The sequence below is a fragment of the Salvelinus alpinus genome, chromosome 3, assembly GCF_045679555.1.
Source record: "Salvelinus alpinus chromosome 3, SLU_Salpinus.1, whole genome shotgun sequence".
In the NCBI taxonomy this organism is placed as follows: Eukaryota; Metazoa; Chordata; class Actinopteri; order Salmoniformes; family Salmonidae; genus Salvelinus; species Salvelinus alpinus.
In genome coordinates, this window is record NC_092088.1 from 83,447,330 (window position 1) to 83,461,990 (window position 14,661).

A 14,661-nucleotide genomic window follows, 5' to 3' on the forward strand; every position below is an offset into this window, starting at 1 on the left:
TCTGTGTAAATAAAATTGTATTAGCTCGACTCAAAATGTATTAACATAAGTCGCATTATGCCCTATAGTACAGATTCACTTTGTGTATTTACACTTTACATTATGTTGAGTTTTTCTTTTATTGTCTCCACAAAATATAAAGTAGAAAAGCTGTGGGAAACCAACAAGCCAGGGTGTCCTCAAGTGGTACAGTTCAGGTACAGGAAGAGACAGTTCAGGGACGGGAAGGTAGAGCTAAGGGACGGGAAGGTAGAGCTAAGGGACGGGAAGGTAGAGCTAAGGGACGGGAAGGTAGAGCTAAGGGACGGGAAGGTAGAGCTAAGGGACGGGAAGGTAGAGCTAAGGAACAGGAAAGTACAGTCAAAGGGTCATCTCATCCATATAAATAGAAAGTAGATTCATATTTAGAATCCCTAGAAATTATATTTCTACGATTCCATCACACAGTCATGAGGAAGTGACACACAGTAGAAATACAACCAAAACTCTACTGATAAACAACCTAAAACCATAGATCAACTGAAAAACATTAAACCAAAACTCTACTGATAAACCTAAAACCATAGATCAACTGAAAAACATTAAACCAAAACTCTACTGATAAACAACCTAAAACCATAGATCAACTGAAAAACATTAAACCAAAACTCTACTGATAAACAACCTAAAACCATAGATCAACTAAAAAACAACATTCAACCAAAAAAACACAACAAAAGAATCAACTCAAAAACAATCACAATCAACCCAATGATCAACAAAAACTTATTGCACAAGCCATCCGTAAAATAGATATATAATTAACCCTGGACTAAAAAAAGAAGAAAAAAAAAGAAATATTGTATAATTCATGATTTAAAATCCGTAATTTCATTGTGTGAAATAGCAACTATGATGATCCTTACATGGTCTATTTTCTACCTCCCTCGTACCATATCCACACACACACACGCACGCACGCGCACGCACGCAGAAGGAAGGGCTAGATCTAGTCCACAGTGGTGCAGCAGTCTGCAGTCCTCCAGCAGCAGTTAAGTCCATCTCCATCCTTAAAGTACCAGCATCATCCTGATACCTGACCTTCATCGTAGCCAGGGCTGAAACAATAGGGAGAAGAAAGATACAGGATTACATTAACTGCACAAACAATAATATAAACTCAGCAAAAAAAGAAACGGCCCTCTTTCAGGACCCTGTCTTTCAAAGATAATTCGTAAAAATCCAAATTACAATGAAGATCTGTGAAGTTAAGGGTTTAAACACTGTTTCCCATGCTTGTGCAATGAACCATAAACAATTAATGAACATGCACCTGTGGAACGGTCGTTAAGACACTAACAGCTTACAGACTGTAGGCAATTAAGGCCACATTTATGAAAACTTAGGACACTAAAGAGGCCTTTCTACTGACTCTAAAAAACACCAAAAGAAAGATGCCCAGGGTCCCTGCTCATCTGCGTGAACGTGCCTTAGGCATGCTGCAAGGAGGCATGAGGACTGCAGATGTAGCCAGGGCAATAAATTGCAATGTCCGTACTGTGAGACGCGCTACAGGGAGACAGGACGGACAGCTGATCGTCCTCACAGTGGCAGACCACATGTAACGACGCCTGCACAGGATCTGAACATCACACCTACTTTCCAAATGCACTGTATATTGATAAACTCTTCCAGATCATCAGCATCTTAAACAACAATAACCATGTAGACCACTTTGTCCTGACTACAGTATCAGTTACAGCAATGGGAACGTGGATGGGGAAGACATGTCTTATCTCTTGTCTGTTACAGTATTGAGGCATATTGGTAAGCACCGTGTACAAGCATACAATATATTAGATCTGGCTTTAGTGGAGTCAAAACAGTGTTTTAGGTCAGATGGTGGTTGATATTTGTGCTTCTGTTCTTTAAGCAACTTACCAGTCAAAGTAGTAAACTCAGCAAAAAAAGAAATGTCCTCACTGTCAACTGAGTTTATTTTCAGCAGACTACTTGTAAGAACATAACAAGATTCAAAAACATAAACTGAACAAGTTCCACAGACATGTGACTAACAGATATTGAATAATGTGTCCCTGAACAAAGGGGGGGGGGGGGGTCAAAATCAGAGCAAAAAATCAGAGCAAAAACATAATAATGTCAGAGCAAAAACCAAGCCATGATGCCGAAGGAATTGTCCGTAGAGCTCAGCGACAGGGCTGTGTCGAGTCACAGATCTGGGGAAAGGTACCAAAACATTTCTGCAGCATTGACGGTCCCCAAGAACACAGTGGCCTCCATCATTCTTAAATGGAAGAAGTTAGTAACCAACAAGTCTCTTCCTAGAGCTGGTCGCCCGGCCAAACTGAGCAATCGGGGGAGAAGGGCCTTGGTCAGGGAGGTGACCAAGAACCCAATCGGCACTCTGACAGAGCTCCAAAGGTCCTCTGTGGAGATGGGAGAACATTCCAGAAGGACAACCATCTCTGCAGCACTCCACCAATCAGGACATTGTGGTAGTGGCCAGACAGAAGCCACTCCTTAGTAAAAGGCACATGACAGCCTACTTGGAGTTTGCCAAAAGGCACCTAAAGACTCTCAGACCATGAGAAACAAGATTCTCTGGTCTGATGAAGGCAAGATTGAACTCTTTGGCCTGAATGCCAAGCGTCACGTCTGGAGGAAACCTGGCACCATCCCTATGGTGAAGCATGGTGATGGCAGCATCATGCTGTGGGGATGATTTTCAGTGGCAGGGACTGGGAGACTAGTCAGGATCGAGGGAAAGATGAATGGAGCAAAGTACAGAGAGATCCTTCATGAAAACCTGCTCCAGAGTGCTCAGGACTTCAGACTGGGTCAAAGGTTCACCTTCTAACAGGACAACAACCTTAAGCACACAGCCAAGACAATGCAGGAGTGGTTTCGGGACACGTCTCTGAATGTCCTTGAGTGGCCCAGCTAGAGCCCAGACTTGAACCCAATCGAACATTTCTGGAGAGACCTGAAAATAGCTGTGCAGCAACACTCCCCATCCAACCTGAAAGAGCTTGAGAGGATCTGCAGAGAAGAATGGGAGAAAATCCTCACATACAGGTATGCTAAGCTTGTAGCGTCATACCAAAGAAGACTCGACGCTGTAATCGCTGCCAAAGGTGCTTCAACAAAGTACTGAGTACAGGGTCTGAAAACGTATTTGATATTTCAGTTTATTTTTATTTAAAAAATTCTACAAACCTGTTTTTGCTTTGTCATTATGGGGTATTGTGTGTAGATTGATGAGGAATGAAAACAATTTAAATACATTTTATAATAAGGCTGTAACATAACAAAATGTGGAAAAAGTCAAGGGGTCTGAATACTTTCCGAATGCACTATAGGCCAAGGTAATGTCTGTAAGCAATTGCTGACATAGCACGGACTGTGTGTGAGAGTGTGTCTGTGTGTGGTTGCATATGGCTCATCGTTAGTGGCTTTACAACGAGGAAGAACAGATGCTTACAATTGCTTTTGTATCCTCTTTCTCCAGAACCTGCTGAGCTTGGTCTGGTGGGAACTTGAGCATGGAGGTTATGACTTTAGCCATCGTCTGTGGGAGGGAAGAGAAAACACAGAAATTACTTAGCCACCTGACAAAGAAAAGTAGGATACATTCAAATAGGCATTTTTTTTTTACCTTTTTTTTTTCTTCAAGTGAAAAATTCTTAAACTTCAACTTTAAGGTGGGGCTGTTGATGTTAATGATATATGTTGGGAAACTGATGACAGTTTCACAACTTAGTTTTTGGAGGCAGTGCACTCAATGGTATGGTGTTACGTTCCCCAGTTTGTGTTGTTGTGGGTTTGTACGCGTATTTCAAGAAGTTGCTTCCTGGATTCCTAAAGCACCTGATTGGTCGGCCCCATCACTGATTGGAGCTATGACCCCTCCCTCTCGTCAGGGGATACAGTTGTCTCTTCAATTACAAACTCCTTCTCCAGCTTGATAAAAGCCAGTGTTCCTTCGTCAGAAGAGAGCTTCTTTTTATGTCCTGTGTTGTTCAGTGAATGTCTTGTTGATATTATTATTTTGTAGCCGCTCCTTCAGAGGTATGTGTATGACACTAGGACTTTATTTTTTCACTTATTCTGTTTCATTGGTTCCCAGGGGGGAAGGGGAAGGCACCTTGGGAGTGTTTAAGCAAGAGGCCTGCGGGCATACATAACCCGTAGTATGTACTCTGTCTATGCACACTAGGTAAGACCTGGGCAGACCACCCCCTGTATTTTGGTTAGCGCCAGGCGGTGCTAAAGGATAGGTAAGTAGTGGGAAGGCAGGTAAGGTAGGAGAGGGGATTCCTTAACTAACTTTCTTTGATTTGGTTCCGTCCAGCCCCTTTTCTCCACATTACCGTGTTAAGGAATAATAAATTCCCTGTAAACTGTATTTTTATCTGCCTCTGTCGTCCTTCCCCGCACCTACGATGACACAACTTTTTCACTCCACGGGGAGTTGGGGTGTTGCGTTCCCTCCTCCAAGAGGAGTACTTAACACATGGGTATCCCGCCACATGGTTCCAATGTTTTTCAATGTCAATTCTTGGCATCCGGGTTTGGATCATGGCAGTGAACCTAGTACTAAATATCCTTGTTTGTCCAGCCATTCTCCCAGCCCAGATCCAACATGGATGCTCAGTGAACCACTGTCTAGCCATTCACGGACGTCAGATCCCCGACTGCAACCCACGACAATCCAACATTGACACTCAGTTAACCCTTATCCAGCCATTCACCCAGCTCAGATTGTCCACTACACCCCATCCTGAGCCAACTTGGAGTCACACTCTGTGACCCTCTGCCCTCATCACGATCATATCCAAAATGGAAGTTCAGTGAAACCATGTCCAGCCATTCACCACCTCAGATCCCTCACTGCAGCCCATAAGGCTCTGGGAACCCCTGCCCTCAACACCACCATCAGCTACCCAATCAAATAAGCCTGCTCACAGAGCAATTAACCCATTATCTTCCTCCTAATCAACTCCAGGTCTATATGCCAGAGTTAGCAGCATGCGTTAGCTATTCCATAAATACTGGGCCTAATCATAAACAGTGCTGCTGTTTGAGGAAACCAGGGCAACAACCACCCAAAGATCTCTTCTTGTGCAAGAGGAGCTAAACAAGGCCAGTAAGAAGTTAAAATGGCAGCGTGCATCATGTGAATAGACTGTATATGTCTCGGGCCAGGCCTCCTTCAGGACATCCTTCCATTCACAGGGAGGCCATAATGATATGGCTATGACATAAAGCTTAACAGCTTAGTGAGGACCTAGGGGGTAACCCTACTAGCTTTATGTGAGTGTCTGATACCCCGCTGACTTTAGGACCGGGTCAACTAGCACTGTTAATTCCCATGCAGAATCATTAATTAGGCCCTGTGCTAAACGAAAACAGAAACACACGATTACTTTTGTATGGGTCTAACTGGGTGATTGCGCTATGTGGGAACGGTGAACTTTATTGGCCTCTCTCCATCCGGCCTCCTTTCCCTCCATTTTCTACCGCCTCCTTCTCATCCCACCTTTCTCTCAGTTTTCTACCGCCTCCTTCTCCTCTCACCTTTTCATTGAGGGTAAGCAACTGAACACATGGCAACATATCCTGAGCTGAATAAAAGGAAAGTATGATACCGGTTGTTATATTTCAAGAAACTGGGATTATGAGCTCATATGACCCATTTCAGGAAACTAGGCATGTGTTGCGGATCACTACTTCACACAAGAGCCATTTGAATGTAATCTTTTTTTTATTTTATCAAAATGCATTTTTTTTTGCAGAAATGCCTTCTGGAACATGTGAACTTTCATGCCATCTGTAAATACGAATAAAATTGTTAAAATTACGAGCCTAGTTGGTTTAGCCAAAGAAAAAGGAAGCAACCTTCCCACTAGCCATAATTGGGCTGAGATAATGAGTGGGCTGGACATGCCGAGAGATGAGTTGGTTTTGGTCTGCCATGTAGCACGCTTCTGTCTATTTGAGCTGGTCAGTATGAGTAGGTAATCCTGTCTAACGTGGCTTTTTACATATGTTGCTTAGTAGAACTGCATAACTGTTGCTCCACTTTCTGGAGGACCAAGTTTTGAATTCAGTGTAATTACAGTACGATAGCTAAGGAGGTGGAGGAAACACCTGTCTCCGGGTTACATCTTCAAACTAAGGTCAACCATGGCATCCGTGACAGGGAGAAGCGTCCAACAATGATGTATATGGGTAAGATAGCTAGCTAATTTCAGATATTACACGTTTCTAATCTTGACAGTCGTTTTCATTTCAAGTTCAAGTGTAATGTTAGCTAGCTAATGTTAGCTGGGTGGCTCGCTAGCTTAGGTTACATGTATGATCTTATTTGTATCTCAGAGCCATTTGCTTGGCTAGTTATAGCCTAATGTCAGCTAACATTGAACCGTGTTGGTTAGCTACCTGCAGATTCATGCAGTGTAGTAACGTCATGAGTTGGGATTATGGTTCATGTTTTAACAAAAGACTCCACTATGCAAATATACATTTCGGGTGCATTTGTAAATGAAACTCAATTTCAGAGCACTCTCGTCTAAGTGTGCCAGAGCGCAGAACAACTGATGAATTTACGAACGCTCCTCACCTGTTGAATATGGCCGGTGTCAGTAAACATCGGCAAAAAAGTGTAACCAAATTGTTGTCAACAGCAGTTAGTCACCAATGCTCTGGATAACACGAAAACAGCCTAACCATCTCTGCTAGGCTGAGTAAAATGGTCAGAGTGGGGTGTGTAGCAAGCTAGCCAATTACTTCCCCGTTATTCATCAACTGTAGTGTATGGTATATTGTAGCTCCGTCTCTGCTTTTATCTAATGTAAAAAACATTATTAAAAATGTTGCTACATAAGACTGAATCAAGGCGGTGGGTCACTTACGTGCACTGTCAATGTTCCCTTTTCAGAAAAGGTTACTTTAATCCCCTAAAGTCGATTGACACGCCGGTGCATAAAATCTAATTGGCATAATAATAAATCTGTCAGTTTAAGCTAGAGATGTTTTTTTGCATTGGATGCATCTCAATCCACCCCATCTGCCGATGTAACACTTCCGCATCTGTGGTGAAAGGTGACAGAGCGGTGTGTCAGACCATGAGACATCCCGAAAATCTATATTCTCACGAAAACGACTAACGCCCGAACAGTTTGAACTTCAAACTATTATGACCACTCTATGGAAAGGGGAAACTCAGACCTGGATGGCGCAGCAGTCAAAAGCACTGCACCACAATGCTGAAGCGTCACTACAGTTGATGTGACAACTTCTGTTTGTAGCGTCCGAACCGTTTGGGCTACAAATGTGACCCCACTGTGGAAAGGGGAGACTTTCACGAACACCATGGTGTTCTCCGTTTTGCTCTAAAACCCCCACAAGTGTCACAGGACTCATCTGAAAGTAACCAGAACCAATTTTTAAAAATGAATGGAAGTATGGAAGTAGTTTTGCGCATATCCAAAAAAAGGGCTTAAATATGTGTACAAAATATATATATTTCCTGAGCTCTCTCATAGATATAGGACAAACACTTCAAAAGCTTGTTTTTTGACTATTTCTTTCCATTTATGAATGTGTTTCTCTGAGCTATAGTATTAATGACCAAAATCTATAATTTAACAAATCATTGTTATAAATGTTTTTGAAACCCTAAGAAGTTAAAATTGAAGATCAAATTGCTAAATGATCCATAGTATAATAATCTTAAAACAATTCCATATGTCAGCTTAGGACCCACACTAATGGCTTAGACTTTTAAGAATGAACGCTAAAGGTGCATATTGATTAAATTACCTTAGTTTCCCGTCCCATCATGTACTCAAACAGGACCTTCCTCAGGTACTCAAACTCTGTGAGTTCTGAGAAGGACTCAGCACTGTAATGGCCAGGATCTGGAACACACAAAACAAAGGTCAGGTTAATGTAGGATAACATAACACATCAGCTCATAGATACGGACATTAGACAATGTGACTAATTCACATCTATGATGGAGAAGTATTGGATGCTCATTTCTCAACTTCAGAGCTCATTAATAACCTTTTCTATTCATTTACTGTCCATACTGGGGAAATGGGAAACCTAGTCAATTGCACATCTGAATGAATTCAACCAACACACACACCATTATATAGACACACACACACCATTATATAGATACACATGCCATTTATTTATATATATACATATATACACACACATACATATATAGACACTCACCATTCCAATACACACGTCATTATACACACGCCATTATATAGACACACACACACACACACACACACACACCATTCCAATACACACCACTATACATATATACACACACCCCATTATAGTGTGTATATATATATATATATATATTTTATTTTATTTTATTTATTGCGTGTGTATCTATATAATGGTGTGTGTGTATTTAATGGTGTGTGTCTATATAATGGTGTGTCTGTAATGTGTGTGTCTATATAATGGTGTGTGTGTGTGTGTCTAATGGTGTGTCTGTGTTGAAGTTGGAAGTTTACATACACCTCAGCCAAACACATTTAAACTCAGTTTTTCACAATTCCTGACATTTAATCCGAGTAAAAATTCCCTGTCTTAGGTCAGTTAGAATCACCACTTTATTTTAAGAATGTAAAATTTCAGAATAATAGAGAGAATGATTTATTTCAGATTGTATTTCCTTCATCACATTCCCAGTGGGTCAGACGTTTACATACACTCAATTAATATTTGGTAGCATTGCCTTTAAATTGCTTAACTTGGGTCAAACGTAGCCTTCCACAAGCTTCCCACAATAAGTTGGGTGAATTTGGCCTATTCCTCCTGACAGAGCTGGTGGAACTGAGTCAGGTTTGTAGGCCTCCTTGCTCGCACACACCTTTTCAGTTCTGCACACTAATTTTCTATGGGATTGAGGTCAGAGTTTTGTGATGGCCACTCCAATACCTTGACTGTGATGTCCTTAAGCCATTTTGCCACAACTTTGGAAGTATGCTTGGGGTCATTGTCCATTTGGAAGACCCATGTGACCATGCTTTAACTTCCTGACTGATGTCTTGAGATGTTGCTTCAATATATCCACATAATTGTCCTTCCTCATGAGGCCATCTATTTTGTGAAGTGCACCAGTCCCTCCTGCAGCAAAGCACCCCCACAACATAATGCTGCCACCCTGTGCTTCACGGTTGGGATAGTGTTCTTCGGTTCGCAAGCCTCCCCCTTTTTCCTCCGAACATAACAATGGTCATTATGGCCAAACAGTTCTACTTTTGTTTCATCAGACCAGAGGACATTTCTCCAAAAAGTACGATCTTTGTCCGCATGTGCAGTTGCAAACTGTAGTCTGGATTTTTTATGGCGGTTTGTAGCAGTGGCTTCTTCCTTGCTGAGCGGCCTTTCAGGTTATGTCGATATAGGACTTGTTTTACTGTGGATAGATACTTTTGTACCCGTGTCCTCCAGCATCTTCACAAGGTCCTTTGCTGTTGTTCTGGGATTGATTTGCACTTTTCGCACCAAAGTACATTCATCTCTAGGAGACAGAACGCGTCTCCTTCCTGAGTGGTATGACGGCTGCTTGGTCCCATGGTGTTTGTACAGATGAACGTGGAACCTTCAGGCGTTTGGAAATTTCTCCCAAGGATGAACCAGACTTGTGGAGGTCTACAATTTTTTCGGAGGTCTTGGCTGATTTCTTTTGATTTTCTCATGATGTCAAGCAAAGAGTCACTGAGTTTGAAGGTAGGCCTTGAAATACATCCACAGTTACACCTCCAATTGACTCAAATGATGTCAATTAGCCTATCAGAAGCTTCTAAAGTCATGACATAATTTTCTGGAATTTTCCAAGCTGCTTAAAGGCACAGTCAACTAGTGTGTGTAAACTTCTGACACACTGGAATTGTGATACTGTGAATTATAAGTTAAATAATCTGTCTGTAAACAATTTTTGGAAAAATTACTTGTCAGGCACAAAGTAGATGTCCTAACCGACTTACAAAAACTATAGTTTGTTAACAAGAAATTTGTGGAGTGGTTGAAAAACAAGTTTTCATGACTTCAACCTAAGTGTATGTAAACTTCCGACTTCAACTGTAGATACACGCACACACACACACCAATTTACATTGCGATGTACAGGTAACTGTCAAAATAAAGGAAACGCCAACATAAAGCTGGTGGCCACACCAGATACTGACTGTTACTTTTGATTTTGACCCCCCCCCCTTTGTTCAGGGACACATTATTCCATTTCTGTTAGTCACATGTCTGTGGAACTTGTTCAGTTTATGTCGGTTGTTGAATCTTGTTATGTTCATACAAATATTTACACATGTTAAGTTTGCTGAAAATAAACACAGTTGACAGTGAGAGGACGTTTCTTTTTTTGCTTAGTATCCCTCATTTACTCAAGTGTTTCCTTTATGTTGGCAGTTACATGTAGTTCCCAGTTCTAAACGTGTATTCCATTATTCACCGGCTCTATGTAAACGCCACTTCTACATTTGGCACGGAATCATCTAATGTTCCACCCCGATTCTGTCGGCCATACTGTTTAGCTGACATGACATTATGTTTCAATTAGCAACAGTTCTGAACATTGAAACAAACTACCAAAACTAAAAAGAATGGCACATGGCCCTACATGAGCACTTATACACTGCAATAAAATTCCAAACAGGCCCATTCAGATGTATTGCTCCATCATCCCTGTACCTAGGGAGACATAACTCTGTCTCAAGTACCATGGTGTGAAATCCCAACAGGTCACACTTCAAAATAGCAATCATGTTAGTACTTCCCCATCCTCTTCAAGGGAAACACTGTCAGGTGTGACGTGGGTGAAGGATCAACTCCACGTAGTCTATACTTTATTGCTTCTCTATTTCATTTAGGTCTGCTATTTTCGTATGAGTTTAATTCTTAGTTTGTTTCTTGTTGTGATTCTATGCAACTTGTTCTTATTTTGTGTGTAACTTGGAGCTGTGGAAAGAAGTTCCTCTAGAAGGACAAGAAATGTAATCATCAAAACAAATCAAAGTGCTTTCCATGGAGATGTTTAGGCCAGTGAAGGGGTTGCAACTGAAAAACACCCTCCCATTTCTCTGGAATAGCCATTTACATTTGAGTAATTTAACAGATGCTCTTATCCAGAGCGACTGACATTAGTGCATTCATCAGATAGACGATGACACTGTAGGCCCCTGGCTGTGCCAGCAGAGAAAAGCAGCTTGATGTTGAAAGGAAAAGGGTTGATGAAGAGAAAGGGAAGAGGTGACGGTAGAGGCCAAACTAGTCTTTGATCATCAGGCGTGGAGAATGGCCTGGCTAATAAATCCTTTCGGCTTTATGTCCTCCTGACCTTCAGGCCCCGGACCCCAGGAAGAGTAGCCCAGATGAACCCACAGTAGAGTAACACTCACACTGGGGCGTGAGGACCCACACTACACAACACAGCAGAAAGCACCTCTACCTGGAACCACTGCTCATTGGCCTCTTGACCAGGAGCCATTACAGTGGTTTAAACACCATCTGTGCTGGCTTGGAAATGTTTTCACATTGTCCTTTGAAGCACAGATCCAACCACTATGGTGGAGTACAGCTCAGCTCAGCAGTGTTATTAGAGGTCCACAGTGGTCAAGACAGCAGAAGCCACATTGAGATGGTGTTAATATATACTGAGGCTGTCAACAGTGGTATGAGTCAGATCACTGGGCCAGCAGGCTTCTCTTCAGCTAGAGTAGACAAGCTATGGAGTACAGCTGGGTGATATGGACCAAAGTCCATGTCACAATCAATTGACAGAATTATCACCATAACCATCAATTGAACCATAACAATGTGCACCAGTTACTTTTTATTGTGCTTCTGCTGCTGATGTTGTAGCTATCAATTGTCCCGTTAGCAATAGTCCATATTAGCAGACTTACATTTTAAACTTCACATTCCTCTAGTAAAGGCAACTTATTGTTATTATCAATATCAGTAAAATGTCCTCGGTATATGGTCAGTATCGATCATTTTCAGTTTATCGTTCCAGCTCTAATATGAAGTAATGGGGTATGCATAAGGGGGAAAGTTTAGTATGTGACCTGGCCGAGAGGGTTGTTCAGACACCCAGAGGGTTGTTCAGACACCCAGAGGGTTGTTCAGACACCCAGAGGGTTGTTCAGACACCCAGAGGGTTGTTCAGACACCCAGAGGGTTGTTTAGACACCGAGGCCAAAAAGAGTGGACTACTAAAGTCTTGGGTTGGAGAGTGTTAGAAATTGAGTGGTATAACTTCAGGCCAGGGGAGAGGCCAGGAGGGGCAGTGCGCTGTGCTGCGTTAGAGGTTTTCACATGGGAAACAAGACTGCAGCCTGCAAAAGCCATTATGTCCTGGGATTAATTTTCACCCCTACCTCATCACCCCCCTTTCCCATCCGACAGCCCATTCTCTTTATTACGCCAGCAGGGAAAGTTCTCCCCTTCTACCCTGTCCTCCATACAGAGAAGATATCATTCATAATAGGGTAGAGATGGATATGATTGAGACACTACTGTGGGGGCGTCATCTTAGTGATGTTGAACTAACAGCAGCAATGTCCTATCACACTAAACGGCTGACAGAATATCCTTACTCATTTTCCATGAGGTCCTTTCCAGCTAAGAATACGATTGAAAAGTTAATATTTTTCAGAAAACTTCCCCTGTAAGATGTTAACGTTACCCTTTGAATGTATGTTTATATTTAAAGTAGTATAGATGTTTAATATAGATGTTAATATAGATGAATATAGATGTTTACATTACCTTTGAACGTGGTCCCCAGATGAGTCACCACTGCGTTCTTGTGGACTAATTTCATCTTGTCCTCCAGTGAGTGGATCTAGGAGAAAGAGAGAGAGTACAGTAGAAAAACATAACTCCCAGTGAGTGGATCTAGGAGAGAGAGAGAGAGAGAGAGTACAGTAGAAAAACATAACTCCCAGTGAGTGGATCTAGGAGAGAGAGAGTACAGTAGAAAAACATAACTCCCAGTGAGTGGATCTAGGAGAAAGAGAGAGAGAGAGAGTACAGTAGAAAAACATAACTCCCAGTGAGTGGATCTAGGAGAAAGAGAGAGAGAGAGAGTACAGTAGAAAAACATAACTCCCAGTGAGTGGATCTAGGAGAAAGAGAGAGAGAGAGTACAGTAGAAAAACATAACTCCCAGTGAGTGGATCTAGGAGAAAGAGAGAGTACAGTAGAAAAATATAACTCCCAGTGAGTGGATCTAGGAGAGAGAGAGAGTACAGTAGAAAAACATAACTCCCAGTGAGTGGATCTAGGAGAGAGAGAGAGAGAGTACAGTAGAAAAACATAACTCCCAGTGAGTGGATCTAGGAGAGAGAGAGAGAGAGAGAGTACAGTAGAAAAACATAACTCCCAGTGAGTGGATCTAGGAGAAAGAGAGAGTACAGTAGAAGACTAAAAAAGCATTGAATCAATAAAGGCATTCCTTTTCTGATAACACTAAGTCTGCAAGTGTAAAGCCTTATACATGCTTATAACAACTTCTGATGTGCTATACATACAGGCTTAGAAAGTGTTACCATTTTTATTCAAGTGGATCTGTTCCTTTAAAATGACCTGTACTGACAGTCTGTGGGAGATGAATACTGGCCTGCTATGGTCATCCAGGGGTTAGTGAGTGAGAACGATCTGTCGACAACGTGTGTGAGAGAAAGTGTGTGTGTGGGAAGGAGCAGGGTAATTGCTTCTAAGGTTACAACGAGAGTAAACAATGTTCTATGTAATGAAGTTAATCTAGAAAGAGACCAGCAGTCATTAAGGATGGCTGGAGGGTGAAAAAGTTCTGGGAAGGAAGAGAGGAATACAGTGGTGCGGAATGAGGGATGTACTGTGAAGAACCAAGCTGTGATGAGGTAAACTTATAAAACCACCAAGCTGAACTGGGCTAACCTGATAACACCGCCAATACTGAACCAAGCTGTACTGGGCTAACCTGATAACACCACCAAGCTGTACTGGGCTAACCTGATAACACCACCACTACTGAACCAAGCTGTACTGGAGTAACCTGATAACACCGCCAATACTGAACCAAGCTGTACTGGAGTAACCTGATAACACCACCACCACTACTGAACCAAGCTGTACTGGAGTAACCTGATAACACCACCACTACTGAACCAAGCTGTACTGGAGTAACCTGATAACACCACCAATACTACTGAACCAAGCTGTACTGGAGTAACCTGATAACACCACCAATACTACTGAACCAAGCTGTACTGGAGTAACCTGATAACACCACCAATACTACTGAACCAAGCTGTACTGGAGTAACCTGATAACACCACCAATACTACTGAACCAAGCTGTACTGGAGTAACCTGATAACACCACCACCACTACTGAACCAAGCTGTACTGGGCTAACCTGATAACACCACCACTACTGAACCAAGCTGTACTGGAGTAACCTGATAAGTCGCTCTGGATAAGAGCGTCTGCTAAATGACTTAAATGTAATGTAAATGTAACCTGATAACACCACCACTACTGAACCAAGCTGTGCTGGAGTAACCTGATAACACCACCACTACTGAACCAAGCTGTGCTGGAGTAACCTGATAACACCACC

General features: G+C 42.1%; 1 protein-coding gene across 1 annotated transcript in view; it reads right to left on the minus strand.

Moving 5' to 3' along the window:
* The window catches only part of LOC139571459 (golgin subfamily A member 4-like), a 53,387-nt gene continuing 38,726 nt past the window's right edge, over positions 1 to 14,661 (minus strand). The window contains exons 19-22 of the mRNA XM_071394349.1: positions 12,826 to 12,901; positions 7,825 to 7,922; positions 3,482 to 3,568; positions 1 to 1,097 (exon numbers count right to left, since the gene is read on the minus strand). Of these exons, the coding sequence (XP_071250450.1) occupies positions 1,083 to 1,097; positions 3,482 to 3,568; positions 7,825 to 7,922; positions 12,826 to 12,901 (276 nt within the window). The 3' untranslated portion in view covers positions 1 to 1,082. The remainder of the gene's footprint in view (positions 1,098 to 3,481; positions 3,569 to 7,824; positions 7,923 to 12,825; positions 12,902 to 14,661) is intronic.